The sequence below is a fragment of the Gorilla gorilla genome, chromosome 1 (assembly GCF_029281585.2).
Source record: "Gorilla gorilla gorilla isolate KB3781 chromosome 1, NHGRI_mGorGor1-v2.1_pri, whole genome shotgun sequence".
In the NCBI taxonomy this organism is placed as follows: Eukaryota; Metazoa; Chordata; class Mammalia; order Primates; family Hominidae; genus Gorilla; species Gorilla gorilla.
This window is the reverse complement of record NC_073224.2, coordinates 51,393,513-51,416,482: the sequence shown is the minus strand read 5'-3', so window position 1 is coordinate 51,416,482 and position 22,970 is coordinate 51,393,513. Positions and strand designations below refer to the sequence as shown.

At 50.3% G+C, this 22,970-nt stretch overlaps 1 protein-coding gene and 1 pseudogene across 2 annotated transcripts; one reads left to right on the top strand and one right to left on the bottom strand.

Moving 5' to 3' along the window:
• Positions 1-42: 42 nt before the first annotated feature.
• On the bottom strand, positions 43-21,100 carry KLHDC8A (kelch domain containing 8A). 2 transcript variants are annotated; one of them, XM_063709122.1, is made up of 7 exons: positions 20,986-21,100; positions 20,532-20,567; positions 7,207-7,771; positions 3,626-3,790; positions 3,176-3,391; positions 2,477-2,578; positions 43-1,574 (listed from the first exon to the last, which is right to left on the bottom strand). In XM_063709122.1, exons 3-7 carry the CDS (start codon positions 7,580-7,582, stop codon positions 1,381-1,383), a joined length of 1,053 nt encoding a protein of 350 aa, XP_063565192.1. In that variant the 5' UTR covers positions 7,583-7,771; positions 20,532-20,567; positions 20,986-21,100; the 3' UTR covers positions 43-1,380. The 2 variants fall into 2 exon arrangements, with proteins under 2 accessions (XP_063565192.1, XP_018885082.2); XM_019029537.4 differs by lacking the exons at positions 20,532-20,567; positions 20,986-21,100 and adding an exon at positions 8,112-8,839.
• Positions 15,205-15,454, top strand: LOC101144760 (small nuclear ribonucleoprotein G-like; annotated as a pseudogene).
• Positions 21,101-22,970: the final 1,870 nt, after the last annotated feature.

Genomic DNA, 22,970 nt, shown 5'->3' with positions numbered 1-22,970 from the left:
TCCTCCGTTCCTGCCTCCTGGAGAAAGAATTACACTATCATCTGATGAGCGATACCTGACTCCTCCAGAACCCTTCAGGGCAGGCATTTTATTCATCATTTATTTTAAAAATAACTGGGAGTCAGAAACAGATGCTAAGAGGAGGCACATTCTTCAAGTTTTCTAAAAGAACCCTTTCTACTTTGGATAGGACAAAAATGAGCTTTGGCTGAATGAACTGAGACTAGACATAAGAAGGACTGAGCTGCTGATGAGTTATGAATGGAAGACTAACATGCAGTCTCAAGGCAGGAGAAGAAGAATATGTGCTGTTTTCCTGGGAGTGGGGCAACTGGTGGTGGCTGTGAGAAGGCAGAGCTCTTCAGAGGGGACAGCCAAGAACAGGTAGTCACTGAGGGCCCTATTTAGCCTGAGAATGCAGGAGAGATTGTTTTATGGGGTCCTCCCTGCCCCTCAAGACACCCTTCCACCCCATCCCCACACCAGGGTGCTAGAGAAGATAGGAATATAGATTTTAATCATTGTGCTGCTGCTATTAACCAGAGTGCAATTAATCCATCTTTTGTGGATTTTGATGCCACAGTGTAAATGAGAGGGTTTCACACAGAAACACTCTGGGGGCCTTCGGTGACAAAAGGGCTAGGCCTCTGGTGGGGAGGGGGTGGCAAAAGGTGAAGTGGAATTAGGAGAGATGTGGGGAGCAGACCCAGGGCTGGGAGACTGCTCCTTCCCCATCACACATGCCCACCAAGGACCCCAAGAGGAAGGGATTCTTCCTGCCATGGCCTGGGCTGTCCAAGTGAGCCTGACTTCCCTTCCAAGGCAGCTGCCTCTAGCTTCATGTCCAATTCTCGCTGAGTAGATGAGGTCCAGGGTAGGCCCACAGTTGACCACCAAATGGTGAAGAGATATAAGCCAAGGGAGAAGAAAGTGGTTTGGAACCCCCAATCATTCTCCATTTTTCATCCTAAGCTACCTTAAAACTAGTTCAGAGCTGGGGAAAGACAGCAACAGCAGTCTATCCTCTCGGTCAGAACTGCTCTACCTGCCTCCTGGAGATGGGGGTGGGGGGAGGTGGGACTCACAGGAGGGAGAGGTAGGAAATATTCCTGTGCCTTTCTTTGCCTGTGCAGTAAGTGAAGACTCTCTTCAGAGTCAGCTCTGCAGCTGGTGGAGTCATCTGTGCCTCTTACAGTTTTCTGAGATTGGTAGGATTTGGAGCTATAGAGAGGTAAACTTAGAGCCCCAAGGCCAGACTCCACTGGTTGCTAACAGGAGCTGACATTCTCGGAAGTAGCCCCGACTGCTTGGACAAGATCATTCCTCATGTTAAGAGTGAAGCGATATGGTCCAGGGCAAAGGTACTGAGCCCAGAGACAGCTAGGAGTCAGAGACACACAGGGCCTCCACTGCATCACTCAGACCCTGGTTGACACCTCCCACGGCGAGGAGGCAGTTCTTGATGACTATGCTGGAGCAGGCACAGCGGGGTGTGGGCATGGCAGGGAGGATCTCCCATTTGTTCTTCCCTGGGTGGAATGCTTCCGCCGTCTCCAGGACAGTGGGTTGATTCCCTGAAAGTGTCAAGGGAATCAGACCTTACAAAGGAGTCCAACCACCAATCCATGCCCCACGGTCACCCCACCTCCCTCCCTTGGGCACCCACAAGCAGAAGCCAAGCAAGGTCAACTTCCTTGGCTACAGGATTACTCCCTTTACTAAGCCAGTGGCTTTTGTCAAGCAGCCACTTTGTCCCTCCTACCGTCTTCCTGTCTCTTTAAGAGTAAGCTTTCTTTCCCTACCCGTTGCTTTTTACCAGAGCTTTCTAGCACACTACTGCCTCACTGCTGCCCTTTCCTAAAAAAGCTACTGACATGGTCTAGTTGACACGGTTCCTTCATGCCTGAGTAAAGTGGGAGTTTGTTCACACTAAGTAGACTTGGGGTACCTGGAAGCCCTACTGCCTGGATCTCTCTTCCTTGATGATGGGGGACTTCTCGCTTTAGAGTCCCTCCTTCAAAATACTAGTAATCTCTGGCAGAGTTAATACATCAAACCCAAGATTCATCTGTTGAACTTATTTAATCAGATTGCTTTCCTGTTCCACGATTGGGCTGGAACAGGATAAGAGATTGGTCAGAGGAGGACCAAGGCTAATCCCCTCCACAGTTTGTCTCCAGTCATTCCCGTTTAGGGATCTGTGCTCAGTAAGCCTGTGCTGCACGGCTACGGGTGTCCTTTATTCTCTCTGCGTCACAGTTTCCCTGTGTAGGAGGACAGAAAGGCCACACCTGGGGCCCACAGTGGATAGGTAATATCTAGGCTGGAAGAAAGGGAGTGCTTTGAATTTTTTGGAGTAAAGTGGTAGGCAGGTGGTCTGCAGGGAGTCAGTACCCTTTCCTGCATATGCAAAGTGCCAAGGATCCACTGAGCACCAGAACCACAATAAATTCCAGCCTGAAAGCGCCATCCTTACCAAGTCCCCCAGCCACTATGACCCGTCCACTCAGAGAGCCAGCCACAAAATCTGCCCGCCGCTTCTTGAGGAAGAACGATCGTTCCATCTTCAGCCATCCCCCTATAGGCCATGGATAATGGTGGGTTATATAGACAGAATAAGATACAGACCACTCCCACCAAATACAGATTGTGGCCCAAATAGCTTTCACCCTGGGCAGTGTCTTCACTCTATTTATCCTTTATGCTTGGGGAGTACACAGTTCCTCCTGCTGTTTCAAATTCTCTGTGGCTTCCGCCTCTCCCATGCTTGCTGCTCTGTAAGGCATCATCATCCCCTACAATGAATCACCTTGACTTCTGGTTAGGAGGCTAATAGAGGCAGTGAGGGAGGAGTCAGGATCCTTCTGTTTCTCCATCAGTAAAAAGTAAGAAAAATCCCTCTCTGACCTGGTCCTGTGTGAATATTGTAAGAAAAGACAATATAGGTAGAAAAGGGGCTTTGATAAAAACCAACCAAGCAAAAAGGGGACCTATACCAATGAAGGAATTTGATTCCAAGAGTAGCCCTGAGTGGAGAGGGGTGCTGAGACTTCTGAGAAGCTTGCCCAGCTGGGTAAACGGCCCTGGAAGATGGCTGGAATAGGGGTAAGGGATGGGGAGCCAGCCAGAAGGGCAGTAGGCAGCCAGAGCTTCCTGGGGAAGGTGACCAGCTCACCCTGTTCCATGTCGAACACGTCCATCGTCCGCAGGAACTTGGGCTGCCGGTAGAGGCGACCTTGCCGCAGGCCTCCCAGGCTGTACAAGTGGTTGTCCAGGGTCACAAAGCTGGAGAAGGCCCGCTTATAGGGAATGTTGGGAAACTTGGTCCAGGAGCGAGTCTCGATGTCAAAGACCTCGAAAGCGTTGACCGCATACTTGGACTGTCGTCCCCCTGGGGGCCAGAGCAGGATAGAGGTTGGGCAGAAGGGTTGTCCCTGAGGACAGCGACAGTGAAAAGGGTTTCCCCTTTTGACAGTTACTCATTCATACAGGAAGCTCCTGGTGGGCTGGGCAGTGTGATTATCCCCAGTGCCGAGGAAATGCTCAGCACACAGGCACTGCCTCCCATGGGAACTGAGCCAAGGGAAGGAAGGAGGGTAGGTATAGAACAGTAACCTGTCCTTACCCAGCACGTAGATCTTGGAGCCTCGGAGGAAGGAGGTAGCAGCATATCTCGGGGTGGGCATGGGTGCTAGGGACACCCACATGTCCTTGAGCATGTCATAGTGTTGGAGGTGGTTGTGTGGACGTAGGTCCAGGCCCATCCCGCCTGCCGCATATACTCGGTAATCTAAGAAGAAAGGCCATACATGCCCCTGGCTTAGCTCACAGGTACAGCAAGACAGGCCCACCAGCATCTATTGCCTCCCATGGCCAGGCCAAGCTTTCAACCACTGCTCAGCCAGAGTGAGTCATATCTGTATCAGTGTGGTTGATAGCACCATTCAAAGAAGTTCCTGCTATAGCTAAGCCTGAGAGTCTGTTTCTTTTTTTTATTTTTATTATTATTATTTTTTTAGATACGGTCTCATTCTGTCATCCAGGCTGGAGTGTGGCATAATCACGGTTCACTGCAACCTTGACCTCCTGGGCTCAAGAGATCTTCCCATCTCAGCCTCCCAAGTAGCTGGGACTACAGGTCCATGCCACCACACCTGACTAATTTTTGTATTTTTTGTAGAGACAGGGTTTTGTCATGTTGCCCAGGCTGGTCTCGAACTCCGGGGCTCAAGCAATCCTCTTGCCTCGACCTTCCAAAGTGCTGGGATTGCAGGTGTGAGCGACTGTGCCCAGCTGCCTGGGTCTTTTGAAGCCATGGTACGACTACACGCCCTAGTCTTCCTTAGTGTCCAGCCCTTTGGCTAAGCCTGAAACACTGCGTGAAGTTTAGGCCTGGAAAACCCTTTGCAGGTCTTATCCCCTTCACTGTCCTCCCTGGGCAGCCAGAGGGGAAGCCAAAGAGGAGAGGTATTCTTTTTTTTTTGAGACAGAGTCTCGTTTTGTTGCCCAGGCTGGAGTGCAATGGTGTGATCTCAGCTCACTGCAACCTCTGCCTCTCGGGTTCAAGCGATTCTCCTGCCTCAGCCTCCAGAGTAGCTGGGATTACAGATGCCTGCCACCACACCTGGTATTTTTAGTAGAGACGGGGTTTCACCATGTTGGCCAGGCTGGTCTCGAACTCCTGACCTCAGGTGATCCACCCGCCTTGGCCTCCCAAAGTGTTGAGAATACAGGCATGAGCCACCACGCCTGGCTTCAGTGAGTAGAGATATTCTTCTGATGCCCTTTCCCCAGGCATTCACAAACTGGAATTTTTAGATATGGCAGGGGCCTTTAGAAATAAGATGAGTCATGCTGTCACTGGCCTATGGGACACTGGACTGCTGCTGGTTCTGTGTCTGCCAGCCCCATTGGGGAATGCCATCTTCCTTCACAAATTGGGAAACTTGTGGGATCCAGGAGTCACTTCAACTAAATGAGATAGGGCTAGGGGTGAATGAGGGTGAAGCTTTGGAGAGAGTACTGGTCCCTTTAAGAAACCCTACCCAGGAAGTGAGCTGGGATACTTTGAGAAGTGAGTCTCCTCTCATTCTCTACTACTCTTGACTGTAGGTGGCCTTTCAAAGGACTTCAGTACACCAGAGAGGATGGGCAAGGCATCTGTGTTTCCCTGGGTCCCACCCCAGGACCTCCCAGGCCTCTCTTTCTCAGGGAGCCACCCCTGCCCGGGATTCTGTCTGCCAGCAGCCAGTCCTCAATGCTTCTGGCTCCAGGAGGCCTTTATTCTTAAGGTGATTGCAGGGATGAGTACTATTTCCTCCTACTTTCCAATCTTATTGGAAAAAAAAAAAATGCCAACCCTAGCCTGAGGCTGGAAGACGGTGCCTGCTAATGAGGAATTCACCTTGCACAAGCTCCACCCCTCCCATCCTGTGTTACTTGAAACTCCTCCTCCTGGGAATCCTCCCATCCACTCCTCACTACTGTTTTTGTGCCCAATTCTTACTCATCCTTTCAGACCCATCTGGGCGTCCCTGAACTACAAGCCTGGGTCGACAGCACCGGCTCAGTGCCTTCTGTTACCCTATTCCATCACCCTAATTGCCACCTGTTACTGAATAATCTTTGTTTCTTTTTTTTTTTTTTTTTTTGATACAGAGTCTTGCTTTGTCGCCCAGGCTGGAGTGCAGTGGCGCGATCTCGGCTCACTGCAAGCTCCGCCTCCCAGGTTCACGCCATTCTCCTGCCTCAGCCTCCCGAGTAGCTGGGACTACAGGCGCCCACCACCGCGCCAGGCTAATTTTTTATATTTTTAGTAGAGATGGGTTTCACCGTGTTAGCCGGGATGGTCTTGATCTCCTGACCTCGTGATCTGCCCGCCTCGGCCTCCCAAAATGCTGGGATTACAGGCGTGAGCCACCGCGCCCGGCCAATCTTTGTTTCTTTCAATAGACTGTAGGCCCTTGAGAATTTGTTAAATCTACAGCCCCAGCATCTGGCACAATGCCTGGCACACAGGCATGTAAATGCTTATTAAACTAACTGCTGAACCCATTCAGTGCCATAGTAAGAGCACAGACTCAATCATCACTATCTGTGTCACCTTGGGCCAGTGGTTTAACTAACTCTTTGGGCCTTACACTGCTTCTCTCTAAAATCAGAGTAATACTAGCACTTACCTGTATACAAAGCACAAATGGTAAGGATTCAATGAATGTTAGTTCTTAATCTTTCAAGACCATTTATTGAGGGCTGGGATGAAGATGTGCTCTTTCCCTCCCTTGCTCTCCGTGGGCCTCCAGGCCTTCCATCCTTCTTACTGGGAGGTCACAGAAGCCCCACTGGCCATGCTGCCCTGGGGGATTCTGCACTAGAGTTTCTCTCTAGTTACTTTCATTGGTCAGATCCAGGCTCCTGAAGGCAGGGAACAGATCTTCCACCTCTTTCCTTCCCTCCTGGAGCCTGGCACTGTGCTGGGGACAGAGCAGGTGCTCAAGAAATACTGGTTCCCAATCTATAGTAGACTTGACATGCAGCTAGTATGGTTTAGCAGAAGAGGGAAGGAGGAAGAGGAGACGGAGGGAAGGTTGCACCCCACTGCAAGCCTGTGCTGCTCAGGTGTGTCTGAACTTGGTGTCTCCTAATTCCCATCGAACCATCTCCCACAAAACCCTTTGTGTTTTAGCAAAAGAGCTTTCGGAGCTCTAGGTTCTGGGCTGTACTAGGCGTGAAAAGAATGAAATGGGGGCTTTGAGAAAGGAAAATGAGAATCACAAAACCATGTAGTGAGGACATGCATGCCCTGAGGACTTAGTGAAACGCGGCAAGACGTGAACCCTCAGGAACATTCTGGTCTCCACTGAGCGTCTCTGAGATTGGGAGGCAGAGGGGCAGGTTGAAGGTGGAAGAGGCCCCTGGAATCAGGTCCCAAAGCCCTCTCAGTGGGGCCTGGTGACGCTACAAGGATGGAGTGAGCATTGTCAGGACCCCAAATAGGTGTCTGGGGGTGGTGGCACCTGCAAGGCAGGTTTCAGGGGCTGGGGTGTGGCGGCGGGAGGGGCAGGCATTCTGCTGAACGCATGGGGTCTGCAGAAATATGGCACTAAACTCCACAGCCCACAGCAAATGCGTGTTGGTTTCCATCTGTTTCCCTCCTGGCCCCCCACTTCCTTCTCACTGGCCGCCCTCAGCCCTGGCCCCACTTGCCTTTGGCCGTGACAGAAATGCCCATGGCGGCCTCACGCAGCATGCTCCTCTTCTTCCACTTGCCCTCATCGATGTTGTACATCTCCACGACCTTCAGGGGCAGCTGATTGGTGCCCACGCCCCCAATCACCATGATCCGCTTCCCCAGGGCGGTGACGGCCACCCCCGCCCGGGCTGTGGGCAGCCGGGGCAAGGCGGTCCACTGGTCGGCCTCGGGGGAGTAGACATCGAAGCAGTCCATGGGGACGCCGTTGTCGTCACATCCCCCGATGGCATAGACCTGGCCCCCGGTCTCCAGCAGGGAGCAGTAGACCCGGCGGCTGGGCAGTGGCGCCAGGCGCTTCCACTGGAAGTCTTTGACGTTAGGCACCTCCATGGCAGCCTTGGGGAGCGCCCGGGCGCCGGGAGAGGTGCGAGCGCGGGGGTCCACCGGCTACTTGGCGCCGGCTCCCACGGCCCCTATCGCCACCTCCATCTGGCTCCCGAGCGCCGGACCCAGCCAGACGCCGGCCAGTGCTTCACCGTGCCCCGAGTCTCAGCGGTCCGGCGGCGTCCACGCCTGGCCCTGCGGGGGGAACGCGGCGAATCAAGGGCAGCTGGGGCCACGCGCCCTCCGGCGGGCAGCAGATGGGCTCCGCAGCACCTGGTCAACTTCACCGGGAAGACGCGGCGGCGGAGGGCGCCCCCCGGGGGCAGCACCACACCCTGCACTGCTTGGTCCCCGCCCCCTCCCCACCCGCTGCTCGGACACTGCCGAAGCAAGCCGCAGGCCGGGGCTTTCAGGGGTTCGGGGTGCCGGGCAGTCCCCGGGCGGAGGAAGGAGTTAGCGTCTCTCGGCGTCGACGCCTCTCTTTCCCCGCGCCCCCTCCCCGCAGTCTCGGCGCCCCCGCCCCCGCATCACTTACGCTGCCAGGCCCGGGGAGCGCGGCGGCGAGGCGCAGACGACGCATCACTGGGGAGCCCGGAGCCCCCGCCCCGCTGCACGGGAGCCGGGGAGAGGGCGCTCTGTCCTTCCCCAGTCCGCGCGCCGCTGTCACACATGCAGATGAGGAGATGAAGTGAACAGCAGGAAGGAGAAGCGGAGCCGCAGCCGGGGAGGAGGCCGGCGAGCCTGCTCCGCTCCGTCCCCATCCGCAGCCACCACACCTGTGCAGGAATCCGTGTGCGTCCCGGGACACAGCGTGTTGTGACCTCTTTACAGAAGCCCCGCCGCGGAAGCGCTCACCTTGTCTACAGGGGGTCAAGGAAAGCAGGGCACTAGAACCAAGCACCCAGATGACTGGCACAGACTCCCTCCGGTGTGGGGGCGGGCTTTTGTGTTTGTTTTGGATGAAGAGGCGGAGAGTCCAATTACCCAGTTTATCTACAGTACACAGACTCAGTTCGTGACCTGCTAAGTCAATAGCCAGCTTTGCTGGGGGGAGGTATTATCATATAGTTTAACCTCATGAAAACAACTTATGTGGGTGTGATGCACGCAGACCTGACACAGGTACTTTCAAATATAACATATACACCCACTTGCACATGGAAGCATAACTTACACATCACCCTGCCCGCCCCTCCCCCGAAATAGACACATCCACAGAGACACTGACCAATGATGCACAGACAGACATGTGGACACAGCCAGAGACACCAGCATAGACAAACACACACGGGAAGTTTTTCCATCTGCCACACACATGCACAACCCACCACCGCCACCATCACCCTTCACAAGCTTCAGGAAGGGGAAACCTGATGATCAAATCTCCGTCCTCGGCACCAACTCGCAGGGCTTGACAAACAATCCTTGCAAGCCACTCTCTAATACCGTTTATAGGACAGTAGTCCCCAGTAACAAAGGTGCCCATGAGGCCAGAGAACCAACCACCTGGTCTGGTGGACTGCAAGGCCGATGGGATCTTCCTCCTACCTGGTTCTTTCAAATGTAGCCAAGTCTTGAAACACCCAGGCTTGGGAGGCTGGAAGACCTGGGTTTGAATCTTGCCTCTGAAAATTATTTAACTACTCTGAACCTCAGTTTCTTATACAGATAGATAGATCTATGTCTATATATTTTTAAACTAGAGTTTTAATTTTGAGAAAATTTTAGATTCACATGCAGCTGTAAGAAAAAATACCCTTTACCCAGTTTCTCCCAATGGCAACATCTTACAAAACTATAGCACAGTATATATCACAACCAGGGTTTTGAAATTGATCGGTCAAGATACAGTATAGTTCTGGCCGGGTGCGGTGGCTTATACCTGTAATCCAGGCACTTTGGGAGTCCCAAGCAGGCAGATCACTTGAGGTCAGGAGTTCCAGACCAGCCTGGCCAACATGGTGAAGCCCCATCTCTACTAAGAATACAAAAAAATTAGCCAGGCATGATGGCATGCACCTGTAGTCCCAAATACTCGGGAGGCTGAGGCAGGAGGTTCACCTGAGCCTGGGAGGCGGAGATTGCAGTGACCTGAGATTGCAGTGAGCTGAGATTGCGCCACTGCACTCCAGCCTGGGTGACAGAGCAAGACTCTGTCTCAAAAACAAAACAAAACAGAACAAACCTTCCACCCCCAAAAGTATAAAATCGAGGCCAGATTTGGTGGCTCATGCCTGTAACCCCAGCACTTTGGATGGCCGAGGTACGTGGATCACCTGAGGTCAGGAATTCGAGACCAGCCTGGCCAACATGGTGAAATCTCATCACTACTAAAAATGCAAAATTAGCTGGGTGCCGTGATGCATGCCTGTAATCCCAACTACTCAGAAGGCAGAGGCAGGAGAATCACTTGAACGCGGGAAGCGGAGGTTTCAGCAAGCCGAGATTGCACCATTGCACTCCATCCAACGGGCCCATCTTACTACTTTGAGTTCTTGGCTTAAAAATTCCACTGTTTTTTAGTTCGAATTCTCTGTACTTACAAAGTAAGCACCTCTAGAACCTTCACAGAGGAAGTCTGTGTCTGTTTTCCCTATTTAATCAGAACTCATAAATTCCAAAAGCATGGGGTGTGAATTCATGAAATTTCACAGAAACACCAAACATTTCCCTTTCTTCCTAGGAGTCTCTATCTGCCTGGAGAAATAGGGAACGCACCTTTACCTCAGCTTGAACTGTCTTCACAAAATCAGAACAGGTGATCGGGAAGATTTAAAGCCATAGACCTTCCTTAAAAGCGCTTGTAGGAGTCCATCCTCAGCTTCTCTTGCCCACTGAGCCTTCTACCAAAGCAGTGAGGCCAGGCCTCTTAAATGAGCCCTCACCACCGCAGCTGGGGCAGCTTAATAAGCAGATAGACAGAGCTCCACTCTGTATGTTTTATTTGTGTCACTTGTTGAGATCATCTAAGCCCTTGCACGTCCATTTTCTTGTAATCTTAAAACAGCCCTGGGAGGGGTTGCAGGGGTAGGTATCAGTATCCACTTTTTGCAGATGAGGAATCTGAGCCTTAATGAGATGAAGTGACTTACTTAGGACCATGCAGGCCGTTCAGGGTGGGTCCAAGGTATGAATTCCAAATCCAGTGCTCCTTCACTTTATCACAATTAAATCACAAATGAAAGAATTGTGCCTTATGAAGGAAACCAAGTGGGTCCACCCTCCACCTGGCTTCTGGTCTTTATTCCACTGCAGTGAAGAAAGAAGCCCAGGCCACCAAGGAGATTCCAGCGGCTGCCCATACTGTTTGTGCCAGGCAGTGCAGGTAAGGAAGTGCTGGAATCCAGCCCCAGAATAGGCCCCCATTCTAAACTAAGGCTCATATCCTACAGGCACCATCTTCTATGCAGACCGTGAGATCTAGGGACTCAGACCCTTGGAAAAGTACTAAGAACAGGATGTCTTCCAGACCATGACCTAATTGCTTGTTCTGGAAGTCCTGGCTTCTCTCCATCTCCCCCATCTCTCTTCCTCTCCGCCAGGTAACATCCTTTAGCGCTTACACTGAGTGCACATCGAGGAAGCTTGTAACCTAGCAACTGCCACTTAAGATTCCCTGAGTCACCTGTGGTTTCCATTGCCTGGGTTGAGTGCACCAAGATGGGGCCTTAAGGAGTGCTAATCGGAGGGAGAGTGTCCAGTGACTCCTTTGGTCCCTCCCTACCCTATTCTAGTGTGTAACCATTTTCCTGGTCAGAAAGTTCTTCCTCATGTCAAATCTAAATCCTTCTTGCTCTAAAATCTTGCGTAACATTGAGCCGGTGTTTCTCTTTTGTCTTAAAAAGCATTTGAGTTTTTAGGCTGGATGAGGTGGCTTGTGCCTGTCATCCCAGCACTTTGGGAGGCCAAGGCAGGTGATTACATGAGTCCAGGAGTTCGAGACTAGCCTCAAAAACATAGTGAGACCCTGTCTCTGCAAAAAATAAACAAAAATTATCTGAGCTTCGTGGCACATAATCCTAGCTACTAGGGAGGCTGAGGTGGGAGGATCACTTGAGCCCATGGGGTAGAGGCTTCAGTGAACCAAGATCGTGCCACTGCACTCCAGCCCAGGTGACACAGCAAGACCCTATCTCTCTAAAAAAAAAAGTGTTTGATTTTTCCCCTTGATTACAAGGTAGGAGTGGGAGGTTGGGGAATTAGGGGAGGGAAAAGTCATAAAAGCCTCTAAAGATTATACCTTTGGTGCTGTGGAGTCTTTATTATAGATATTGGTGCATCAATCAAACTTGAGGATGCTCAGCCCCAGAAAAAAGTCACTCAGTACGTTTTGGGTTTTGTTTCTTTTTAAAAAGATGGGGTCTTGCTATATTGCCCAAGCTGGATTTGAACTCCTGAGGTCAAGTCATCTTCTTGCCTCAGCCTCCTGAGTAGCAGGGATTACAGGCATGCACCACCTTGACAGGCTCAGTAAGTCTTGGATTTCTTAAGGTCTAATTTACATACAATGAAATGCACAGTTTTACTCAGTCTCTATTGTCTGGTAGGCATTCAGCAGGATCCTGCCTTCACTAAACTGCGGTACCTTAGGGGGAAGTTGGGGGTGTTGTGGGGAACAGTTTCTTCCCAATAAACCAGGCAGATTCTCAGTGTGGCAGGCCATGGATGGAGTAACTGTGGGAAGGGTTTCAACGTCTGGTGGAATTCCAAGTGTAGGGAACATTTCGGGGGGATAGGAGGGAAGAGGAGTTGTTTAGTGATTAGCTGCTCCTTATCCCTCCCCAGAAATACTCTTTACTGGAGTGCCCTCTGCAGGGTACCACGCTGGCTGGAGGCACACACCAGGAACTCCCCGAGGCCAGGATCACCTTCTTTATGCAGTTTTCTTTCTGCAGCACCCCACAGACCATGTGGTCAGCATCAGACAGGCTGCATCTGAATCCTGGTGCAGCCACCTCCTAGCTGTGTGACTATGCACAAGTCACTTATGTCCTTGAATCTGAGTGTCCTCATCTGTGAAAAAGGGAATAAGCAAATCTACTTTCTAGAGTTGTAGGAGGAAGGAGATGCCAGGCATAGTTCCTGGGCACGTGGTAAGTACCTCATAAAGACTAGTTTCTTTCTTCCCCTTGTGATGGCAAGTTTCTGTACCTCTGACTTTCAGGCCAGTGTGCCCCCCAAGAGCAGGTGCCAGTTTCACAAGATAGGCAGCCTTACCAGGGCCCATACCCTCCTGTAGCCAATCACTTCTGGGCCTGTGTCTTAGACAGGATATCTTTTCTCCTAGCTAGCTGAAATCTCATCTGCTGCAACCTAAATTGCATTCTAATCTGGAGAACAGCTGTGCCCTTCCTTTAGCTAATCACCTTCTCATTCCTAACCAGAAGCATGGTCTTTATTCAGGGAGTGGGGAGTGAGGCTGACTCATCCAATTAGGACTGAGGCTGCCAGCAGACCAAGGAAAGGGTAGTTCCTCCCCCAGCATAGAGAAGCCTCATTAGGGCCTCCTCCCCACCAGTCCCAACATCAGCCCAGAGGAAGGATTTATAACTCACGTGGACTTGATGGGAGATGGTATGACACAGTTGCCAGCAGTCAGAACCAGGATCTATATGTGATCACGTGGCACTGCTGCCTTGCAGGTGGAGGGCTGGAGTCCCGCAGAATGGCCTCAGCTATTCAGGTTCCCTTCCTGACCACGCAGCCTTGATTGGACAGTTGAATCAGCCACATTCCTTCAGCTATCCTCCCTGCTCCCTCCCGCTCCAGTGCATAGCTGGTGCCTGGAACATAGAGGGCCTTAGTGGGTATCCATTAACGAATGCATCTGTTCATCTGTAAGCAACTTCCTGCCTACTTAGGTAAAACTGGGACATTGGAAAGTGGACCGCAGATATGGGATGATGGGTAAAGGGAGGGAGTCATCTTCGTTTTCAGACTCAGGAGTTGCACAATGTAGAGAAGGAAGGGTTGGGAAGCCACACGCTCCTCTGCTGTTTAGTGCGTGCGGGAAGGTATGCTTCTCAAAGACCTCAGCTACTTCCCTCTGCTTACTGAGGAAATCGTAAGAGGAAATGGGGCTTACAATAAAGCCTGAGGATTTGAGTTATAAACAAGGAAGAATTTCTTGACCAGCAATGTCAGAAACTTGAAACACCAGCATGAGGTGAGGTGAGAGGCCGTGGAGCTACCTCCTGTATTGCTGCCCGGGGCATACTAGAAAAACACAGGACAGTCAGAAGACCTCTGCTACGTCTTGTTACGATGAAGGCTATGACCTCCAGCCTACGTTTTGTTGTAACCGGGCTGTGCAACTATGGGCAAGTCATATCCATTCCGGTGCCTGTCAAATTAGAAGGAAGGAAGGTGAAGAAGAGAGCAGCTGGGGTCCCTCCCAGCTGGAGTATTCTGTACTCCTGGGGTGCTATACAGGCGGGGAGCCCTAGAGAAAGAAGCATTTAGCCATAGTGACAAAGCAGCAGATTCTAGAATGAACACCCTCACATTCTGCCAGGTGATACAATCGCAGAGGTCTGGCCCCACCAGCTCTCACAAGCGCTGCCAGCTACCCCAGGTCCAGTCACCAGTGAGGACTTTATCAGGGCTTCCCCTGGCTACCCTCTCTTGCTACCACCACCCTCCTTTCTCTCCAATCAGCCCAGGACAAGGGGGTGCCTTGTGACAGCTGCAGCTGTGGCGAATGGGCTGGCTCCCTATAGACCTTGGGCACCCACCTGCTTCCTGTTGGGTTCTGACCTTTCTGGGGTGCCTGCTGCCAGGAGAGTATGCAAGGGTGGCAGAGGATGCAAGGGCTCAGGTCATCCCGACATGGCTCTTTCTCTAAAAGTGAAAATGTGCCCATTTGTCCCAGGTCACCAGGCTGGGGCCCTTAGGGGGCCTAATCTTCACCCCTTCTCATGTAGAGGACAGCAGAGCCTTTATGGGGGCAGCTCTGCAGAGGAGAAAAGGCTATAGGCTGGGGAAGGCTGCAGCAGACCACTCAGACACGGCTCTTTAAATGCCCATTAGTAAGTTAATATTGCCCCTTCCAAAGTCAGCAGCATCCTCCATTCTTCTTAATTAAAAAGAGCTCCACGTCCTGGCAGAGCTGAGACAGGGCTCTGAATGATTTACACACCAGCCCTGCTGCTTCCAGCTGGGAAATCAGCAAGGAAGATTGATTGGCAGCTGGGCCAGCCTGCCTATCATGATGGCGTGCGTGCCTGTGTGTGCATGTGTGTGTGTGCGCATGCATGTGTGTGTGCATGTGTGTGTGTGTGCTGAGGCACTGGGAGCTGGCTCTCCTGCTGGCAGGCTCTAAATGAGCAGGGCCACAGACCCACAGTCCAGCCCCATGGGGCTCTGCAGGCCTAGAGGTAGAGGGCCTGCTAGAAACAGAAGGCTAAACAAAAGGCTGGCCTGCTCACCCTCACCGGAGTCCCTCTTCCTAGGAAAACTGCCTTATTTGGAAGACAAAAGCTCATTTGTTGTCTCATCCCCACTCAGGAAAGAAGGGGCCACTCCCCGAAGATTCCTCTTGTTTCCACATAGAGATTCCTCACCTGGTACATAGCATATATTGGGCTTTTATTTGATCATCACTGCTCACTTTAAGAGGAGGCTTTCGATCTGTGAGCCCGCGGAGTATACACCATAAGCAAAGCTCACCCTCCCGAGTTGAAAAAATTTATGGACAAGAAGTTATCATTGAAATTAAATGGTGGCAGACATGTCCAAGGAATATTGCGGGGATTTGATCCCTTTATGAACCTTGTGATATATGAATGTGTGGAGATGGCGACTAGTGGACAACAGAACAATATTGGAATGGTGGTAATATGAGGAAATAGTATCATCATGTTAGAAGCCTTGGAATGAGTATAAATAATGGCTGGTCAGCAGAGAAACCCATGTCCTCTCTCCATAGGTCCTGTTTTACTATGATGTAAAAATTAGGTCATGTACATTTTCATATTAGACTTTTTGTTAAATAAACTTTTGTAATAGTCAAAAAAAAAAAAAAAAAAGAGGAGGCTTTCTCGGCCGGGCGCGGTGGCTCACGCCTGTAATCCTATCACTTTGGGAGGCTGAGGCGGGCGGATCACCTGAGGTCGGGAGTTTGAGACCAGCCTGATCAACATGGAGAAACCCCGTCTCTACTAAAAATACAAAAATTAGCCAGGGAAGGTGGCGCATGCCTGTAATCCCAGCTACTTGGGAGGCTGAGGCAGGAGAACCGCTTGAACCTGGGAGGTGGAGGTTGTGGTGAGCCGAGATGGTGCCATTGCACTCCAGCCTGGGCAACAAGGGCGAAACTCCGTCTCAAAAAAAAAAAAAAAGGAGGTTTTCTCATGGCCTGCCTCTCCTTCCTTGCCTCCCTCCTAACTCCAAATTACGTCTGACCCTGACATCCAGTGGGATCCAAGGCTGTGGGCCCTTTATGGGGCTGGGAAGAGGATGATGAGGTTCACAGTTTAGGCTGTTTAGGCTGGCATGACACTCAGCCCGGGCCCTCCAGAGAGCCGGGAAGTGACAGCAGTCACCCTGAAAGGTCCCAGGCCTCTTTGCTTCTCCCAGCAGGCCTTGGGGCAGCCTTGTTGTCCATCCCATGCCTCTATTCACTTCTAAGAGCCCACCAGCCTCCCTGGGTGCCAGAGAGGGAGGTCCTGCTCACTCTCCAGATGGAAGGAGGTGCCAGGTCACTGGGGCAGGACCTGTACAGAGGTAGGGAGTGGCTTTTGCTCTCTCCTCACCTCTCCCCTTCTCCTCTGGCACTTTACATTACACACACACACACACACACACACACACACACATACACACACCCCTTGTCCCCAGAGAAAGGACCAGACAGAGGCACACTGGAAAGGAGGGGGTGGGGACTGGAGCCCAGGCATCATCCAGTGCTTTGCTTTCACCCCCGCTCCCTAGGGAGACGGCAATCTGCTGCAGCAGCAAGGTTGCCATCTGGCATGCTGACCTGTGCTCTCTGTGCTGGAGACAGGAGAGGGCGGGGATGCGTGATGAGCTGGCTGCGAGTGCGTTGTGTGTATGTGTGTCTAAGAAGCCATGAGAGTCTGGAAAGGTGAGAACCAGGCCAAGCTTTGGGTGAATCAAGGGATCTGCCTGTCCTCATCACTCAGCACTCCCGGGGCAGGTGGGTGTGTACCTGAGGATCTCTAAGGAGCCCCAGGAAGCCTGCATTTCTCTCCCAGTGAAGGAGGGAGCGGCAGGGCCTTGGCCCTTGAGCATCCTCCTGTAGCCTGTCACCAGGAGAATGTGGCTGCCTGCTTAGCACGCAGGAGCTGCCAGTCCATCCCTGCACATCACTAGGCAAGAAACAGAGTGACACTTTTATTTACACCCAGACCTAACAGCTTCCCCCCACAAGGAACCACCACTAGGGATCCAGTGTGCCCTTTGTTCCTGTCTAGTCCTGGCCCAGAAAGGACTATTTTCTTCCTTGGATGCCATCTCCCTGCTTTGGTCCCAGTCTTGGAAATTATATTCTGAGAGATTCCTTGATAAAAATCCTCCCTAAATCACAGGTTGTACCTCAGTGCAGGGGTCAGCAAGCTATGCCTGAGGGCCAACCCTGGCCTGCTGCCTGTTTCTGTATGGCCTGAAATCTAAGAACAATTTTTACATTTTTAAATGATTGGGGAAAAAAAATCAAAAGAAAAATATTTTGGGATACATGAAAGTGATATGAAATTCACATTTCAGCATCTATAAATAAAGTTATATTGGAACACAGCCACACTCACTCATTTACGTGTTGTCTATGGCGGCTTTCCCACTACAACAGCAGAATGGAGTAGTTGCAACAGAGAGCGCATGGCCCGCAAAGCATAAAATGTTTACTATCTGCCCTTTACAGAAAATGCTTGTGCCCTCCCCTGCACCTTAGGCTGTTTTAAGGGAACAAGGGGAATGCCACCTTATTCTTTTTGTTTTTTGTTTTCTTGTTTATGTGATACAAGGTCTCACTCTGTCACCCAGGCTGGAGTGCAGTGGCACCATCGTGGCTCACTGCAGCCTCCCGGGCCCAATCAAGCCTCCCGCCTCAGCCTCCTGAGTAGCTGGGACTATAGACATGCACCACTCCCAGCTTGCCACCTTATTCCTGACAAAGTGCTTCACACCACCGTGGCAATGTTAAGTCGACACGGCAATATCTAGTGGCAATAAAAGGAAACGAACATTTTGAGGGCCCTTGTTGCATACCAGGGACATTTACTCTGTTTATCACATAATCTCTACAACAACCTTGAGAGAAACAAGCACTGAGAGGTCTATTTACATAAGGAAGGAATGGGAGAGATTAGGAAACTCACCAAAGCTATTAGAGTTAGGCAGAACAGGATGCTGGATTCAAACTCAGATCTGCCTAACCCCCCAGCCCATATCCTCTCCAGGCCACCATGATTCTAAGATGACCACCGGCAGCCCAGCGAGGGCCCACTCAAATGGCTGCTGGTTTGGGCTACCCCCATGAACAGGCAGGGCAATTGGGACTTAGGCTTTAGGGACCCAGGCCCCACCTCAGCTCGCTCCACCTCAGAGCCTGGTCCTGAGCGTGGGCCACAGACAAGCCAACAATAGTGACAGCTCCACATCAGCACCATCTCCCTTTTCTTGCCTCTTTCCTCAACCTTTGCTATCTATTTTCATCACCTTTTAGCTTTCTTTGGAAAGATTAAATTTGCATTTAAATAGAAAACCTCTTGAATGACTCTGATGTAACTTTAGGTACTAATTACAAATTCATTCCTCTTTAAATATTAAGGCACTTCAGTTCATCTCAGGGGTGATGGACAGCAGCAATGCTTGGTATTGATGTGTAATGAATATTGAGCTGTTTATTGCAAAGCGCTTACAATCCCTCACCAGCAGAGGGCAGACAGGAGATGTTCTCAAGACCTATATGGGAGATGTCTTGGGAGCCTAAAATCTGCTAAAAATAAATATCTGTAAGCAATAATCCTTGAGAGAAATTGGAAGATGGCCAGTGGGATGGAAGCTGCTGGGGGTAGGGTGGGAGCACCCAGAAGTCCTCGGGTCGCCAGTTTCCTCAGTTGCTTATAAGTGTCTCAAGGCAGGTGCATTCATCACTCTTTCCCATCACCAAAACTAATGCCTGGCATTCAATGGGGACCCAAGGAATATTTGCTGAATGAATGAGGGAATGAATGAATGAATGGATGAATAAGGCAATTAATCATGATGGGCGAGATCATTCATTCAACTACTATAATGAGTCAGGCATTGCACTTGATAATTTACGAAAGTCTCTTTGTTAAATGATTGATTCCTTTGGATTTTTCCCAGGGTCATGCAGATGACACAAAAATTCTCCTTTCTCCTGAAGAATTGCACTTGGTATTTTACCTACTGATTTCATAGGTGACAAAACAAACTCAGAGAGGTGAAGCAATTAGCCTCAGAGCACCCAGTTCAATCTGAAGCTCAGCCAGGACCCAAACGCTGGTCTCAGGCTCTGAGCCTGGCTCTCTATAAAGTGTATCACTCCCCCTCATCCTGGTGCTAGGCTGGTTATTCCAGTGTTCACAGTGTCACACCCTAATCTTGGCCCTTGTCCTCAAGATGCTGGGAGCCCAAAGTCCAGTCCAGCCTCTCAGCCAGGCTTAATGCCTGGGCTCCAGCCAAACCACTCTATTGCCTGATGCTCAATAGGCCTTTCATTTCCTGCCTCCATACTTGGCTTTGTGCTTTCTGCTTCATATGCTCCTTCCGGCTTGTTGACATTCTATTCATCCTTCAGGGCTTGGCCTGAATGCCGCCTCCTCCACACCTTGCATGATCACTGCAGGCAAGAGTCATTTTTCCCGTTTCTATAGAACTTTGTCTATAACTGTGTTAGCATGATGATAACCACCACTCATTATTCTCAACACCACACTACATTCTTTACATATTTTGTATAATTTGAACCTCATAAAAAGTCAATAATAATAACAATAATAATAATCGTTAACAAGTATATGGTGCTCAATATGCGTCATGAACTGATCAGAGTTTGATGTGTGTGTGAGTTGTGTGTGTGTATAATTTAGCCTTTAAAGTAGGTACTATTATTATTGTCATTGTACAAAGGTGGAAACTGAGACTTAGAGGGTTTAAATGACTTGCCCAAGGTCACACAGCCAGAACAGGGATGTGACATCTAGCTTGCCTGGCCCCGGAATCCCCATACCTGTCTATGTAGATATTCTTTCTTACCAGATGGTAAGCATCGGAAGGCAGGAACCATGTTATGTGCCATTGCTGTCAAAGCACTTTCCCTTCGGAGCCAAGCACAGCAATGTGTATGTACATAGTAGGTAGTCCATAAGTTTTAAAAATCTTAATTTTAGACCCAGGGGGCATGTGCGCAGGTTTGTCACAAGGGTGTATTTCGTGATGCTGTGGTTTGGGTTTCTATTGATCCCGTCACCTGTATAGTGAACATAGTAACCTAATAGGAAGTTTTTCAGCCCTTGTCCCCCTCCCTCCCTCCTTTTTGAGTCCCCAGTGTCTATTGTTCCCATCTTGATGTCCATCTGCATCCGGGGTTTACCTCCCACGTTTGTAAGTGAGAATATGCAATATTTGGTTTTCTGTTTGATATTCCACAAAGTTGAGCTGAATTCAGATCAGAAGCCAGAAGTTCTGGAGGTTGGCTGTATGTTGGTCAGTCTGTGCCCTGGACAGCAGCCTTTGGAGTTAATTAGCTGGGTTAAAACCAGATAGGAAGGAACCTTTAACTTCAAAGCTAGAGAGGCCCAGCTGAGGAGAAAAGGCCCTTGGAGACCCTTGCCCCTCCTGACCCCCATGCCAGCCTGTCTGACCTGGGCAGCCCTCCTCTCACAGACACCACTGCCTGTCTCCCCACCAGCAGGCACTCAGAATGCCAAGGCATCACTCTGCATAGATGGATTGAAATAAAACTTACCTGACTAGAGGGAAAAGGAGGACACCCGGCGATCATCTGCAAAAGACAAAGAAGGGGAGGGGCCGGGAGAGGGTCGAGCAGGTGTTGGCTCTGAGGCTTGTCCTAGGAGCTGGCTGGGAATAGAGTCGGCAAGGTCCCCAGGGTCCCCAGGGCTTCCTCCATAATTGATGAGTCCACTGCTGCTGCCTCTGGCTGATCGACTGGGATGCAGCCAGGCCCCTATGCACAGGGCATGGGGCCAGCCCCGCCCTGAATGCACAGAAACTTGGGGTCCCTGAGTTCCAGGAGGCGTGACCCCCCTACTGAGAGGGCCTCAGCCAGCTCGTCAGAGCCCCAGTGTCTCCGCGCCTCTCCCTCCACCCAGTCTCAGCTGCAAAGGCCCGCTCTGCGAGGAGAGCGGGTGAGGGGGCGGACACGCTCACACACACAGACAATAACTGCCATGGAAACTAACCAACAAAAAGAAGATTTAGGGAGCCGGACTCCTCTGCCAGATGGGAGAGAATGGAGGGAAGAGAGAAAGGGGCTGTCCTTTGCAACGCTGCCAGTTATGCAAAGGGCAAATGTGCACCTCAGCCCTAATCCAACAATTGCAGATTTTTCCCTCCTCAGGGGTGGGGCTGTGGGTAAAAGGCAGAGAAGTGGGTTGACCTTTTTATATGAAGGTCCCAAACAGCCACCCCATACCTTTGCCTTTGCATGCACAGAGGAGGCATCAGTGTGGTCCAGCGTGGGTGCGAGATTCCCGAGGAAATGCTCAGCACCGCTGGCAAAGCGAAACTCGTTCCACAAAGCAACGTGTTTTACCACGTCAAGCTGAACCTCAGGGGAATTTGATCACTTTACTTGGGCAGATGGCTTGAAGGACTTTCTTAGATGAAAAGCCCACTGTTTAATGGGTAGCAAAACAAGGCTTTTCTTCAAGCCCAACCTTTCTATCCATGATGTTAAAGCTGACTGCCCATAGTTTAAAGAAAGCCGGGGATGGAGTGGGTGCTAGCATCGATATGGCTTTCCTTCCGATGGCCTTTAGTTTTGTTTGGGGAGATTTTTCTCTCTGAGATAAAAGAAAATCTAATGAGGGAACTTAAAAAAAATTCTCTGAAGGTACTGTAAGGGAAATAAGGTAATCTGAGCACCAGAAATCCTGCTCTAACTCTTTAGCTGTGTGACTTTGGGCAAGTTTCCTCCTCTGTAAAATGGGGCCAATGGGGTTGTAGAGAGGATTAAATGAGGTAATATGTGTAACGTGCTTAGAACAGTACCTGGCTTATAGTATTTGCCATTATTATGGCTATTGTTGTTCATCTTTCTGATCCTCCCTTTCCTCAGCTATAAAATTGAGCCAGTGACACCAATCTCTCATGGATTAAGTGTGAGGATGAATCATGCCGTTATAACTGATGGAGTGGTGGTTATAAGGGCGTATACATTTGTCAAAAACCATCAAACTGTGGGTTTTATTGTGTGTAATTTATACCTCACTTTTTAAAAATATAGGTTTATATCACCAGGTAAAGCAGCCATGAGTGTCTAGAACATAGAAAATATTTATTCCCTTCTTCCTCCCTAGCCATCTTTCCAGGAAGAGAGGAAAGAGAAAGTGAATGTTAGAAGTAAGAAGTAAAATAGAGAATTGCTGGGTGCAGTAGCTCATGCCCATAATCCCAGCACTTTGGGAGGCCAAGGTGGGAGGATCACTTGAGACTAGTCTGGGCAACATGGCAAAACCCCACCTCTACAGGAAATACAAAAATTAGCCGGGTATGGTGGTGTTTACCTGTGGTCCCAGCTAGTTGGGAGGCTGAGGTGGGAGGATCATTTGAGCCTGAGGAAGTCGAGGCTGCAGTGAACCGAGATCATGCCACTGCATGCCAGCCTGGGTGACAGAGTAAGACCCTGTCTCAAAAAAAAAAAAAAAAAGTAAAAAGGAGCATTGCATAAGAAAGAGGCCATATTGATTTTGTAGGTAATGGGCCATCTATTGAGACTCAGTTATTCTGGCTATTTCCTGAGTCTTGAATATCAATCTGTCACCTGCAAAGGCAACACCTGGGTAACTGAGTTGTCTTTCTTAACCCTCTCCTAATTTCATATCCTAGTATAAGAAAGTGAACTGCACTGCAGGGTGCTTCCTACAATCTGTTCTGGAAGCCTTTTCATCACTATTATTTCTCCACCACAACTATCCCTTTGTCTCTCAGACGCCCTGCTGGGCTGCACTTTGGTTCCTGAACAAGGTGGCCTGGGGACCATTGGCTGCAGGGTGTCACACCCAATGAAGTGTTAGCCAGGGCAGACAGCTGTCCATCAGAACAGCCCACGATGAACTGAGTTAGACATACCTGGAAGAGACTGCTTACAACCTAATTAAAGAGGAATTGTGTGTGTATGTGTTTGTGTGTGTATGTGTGTGTGTGTGTGTGAAGGGACTGGGAG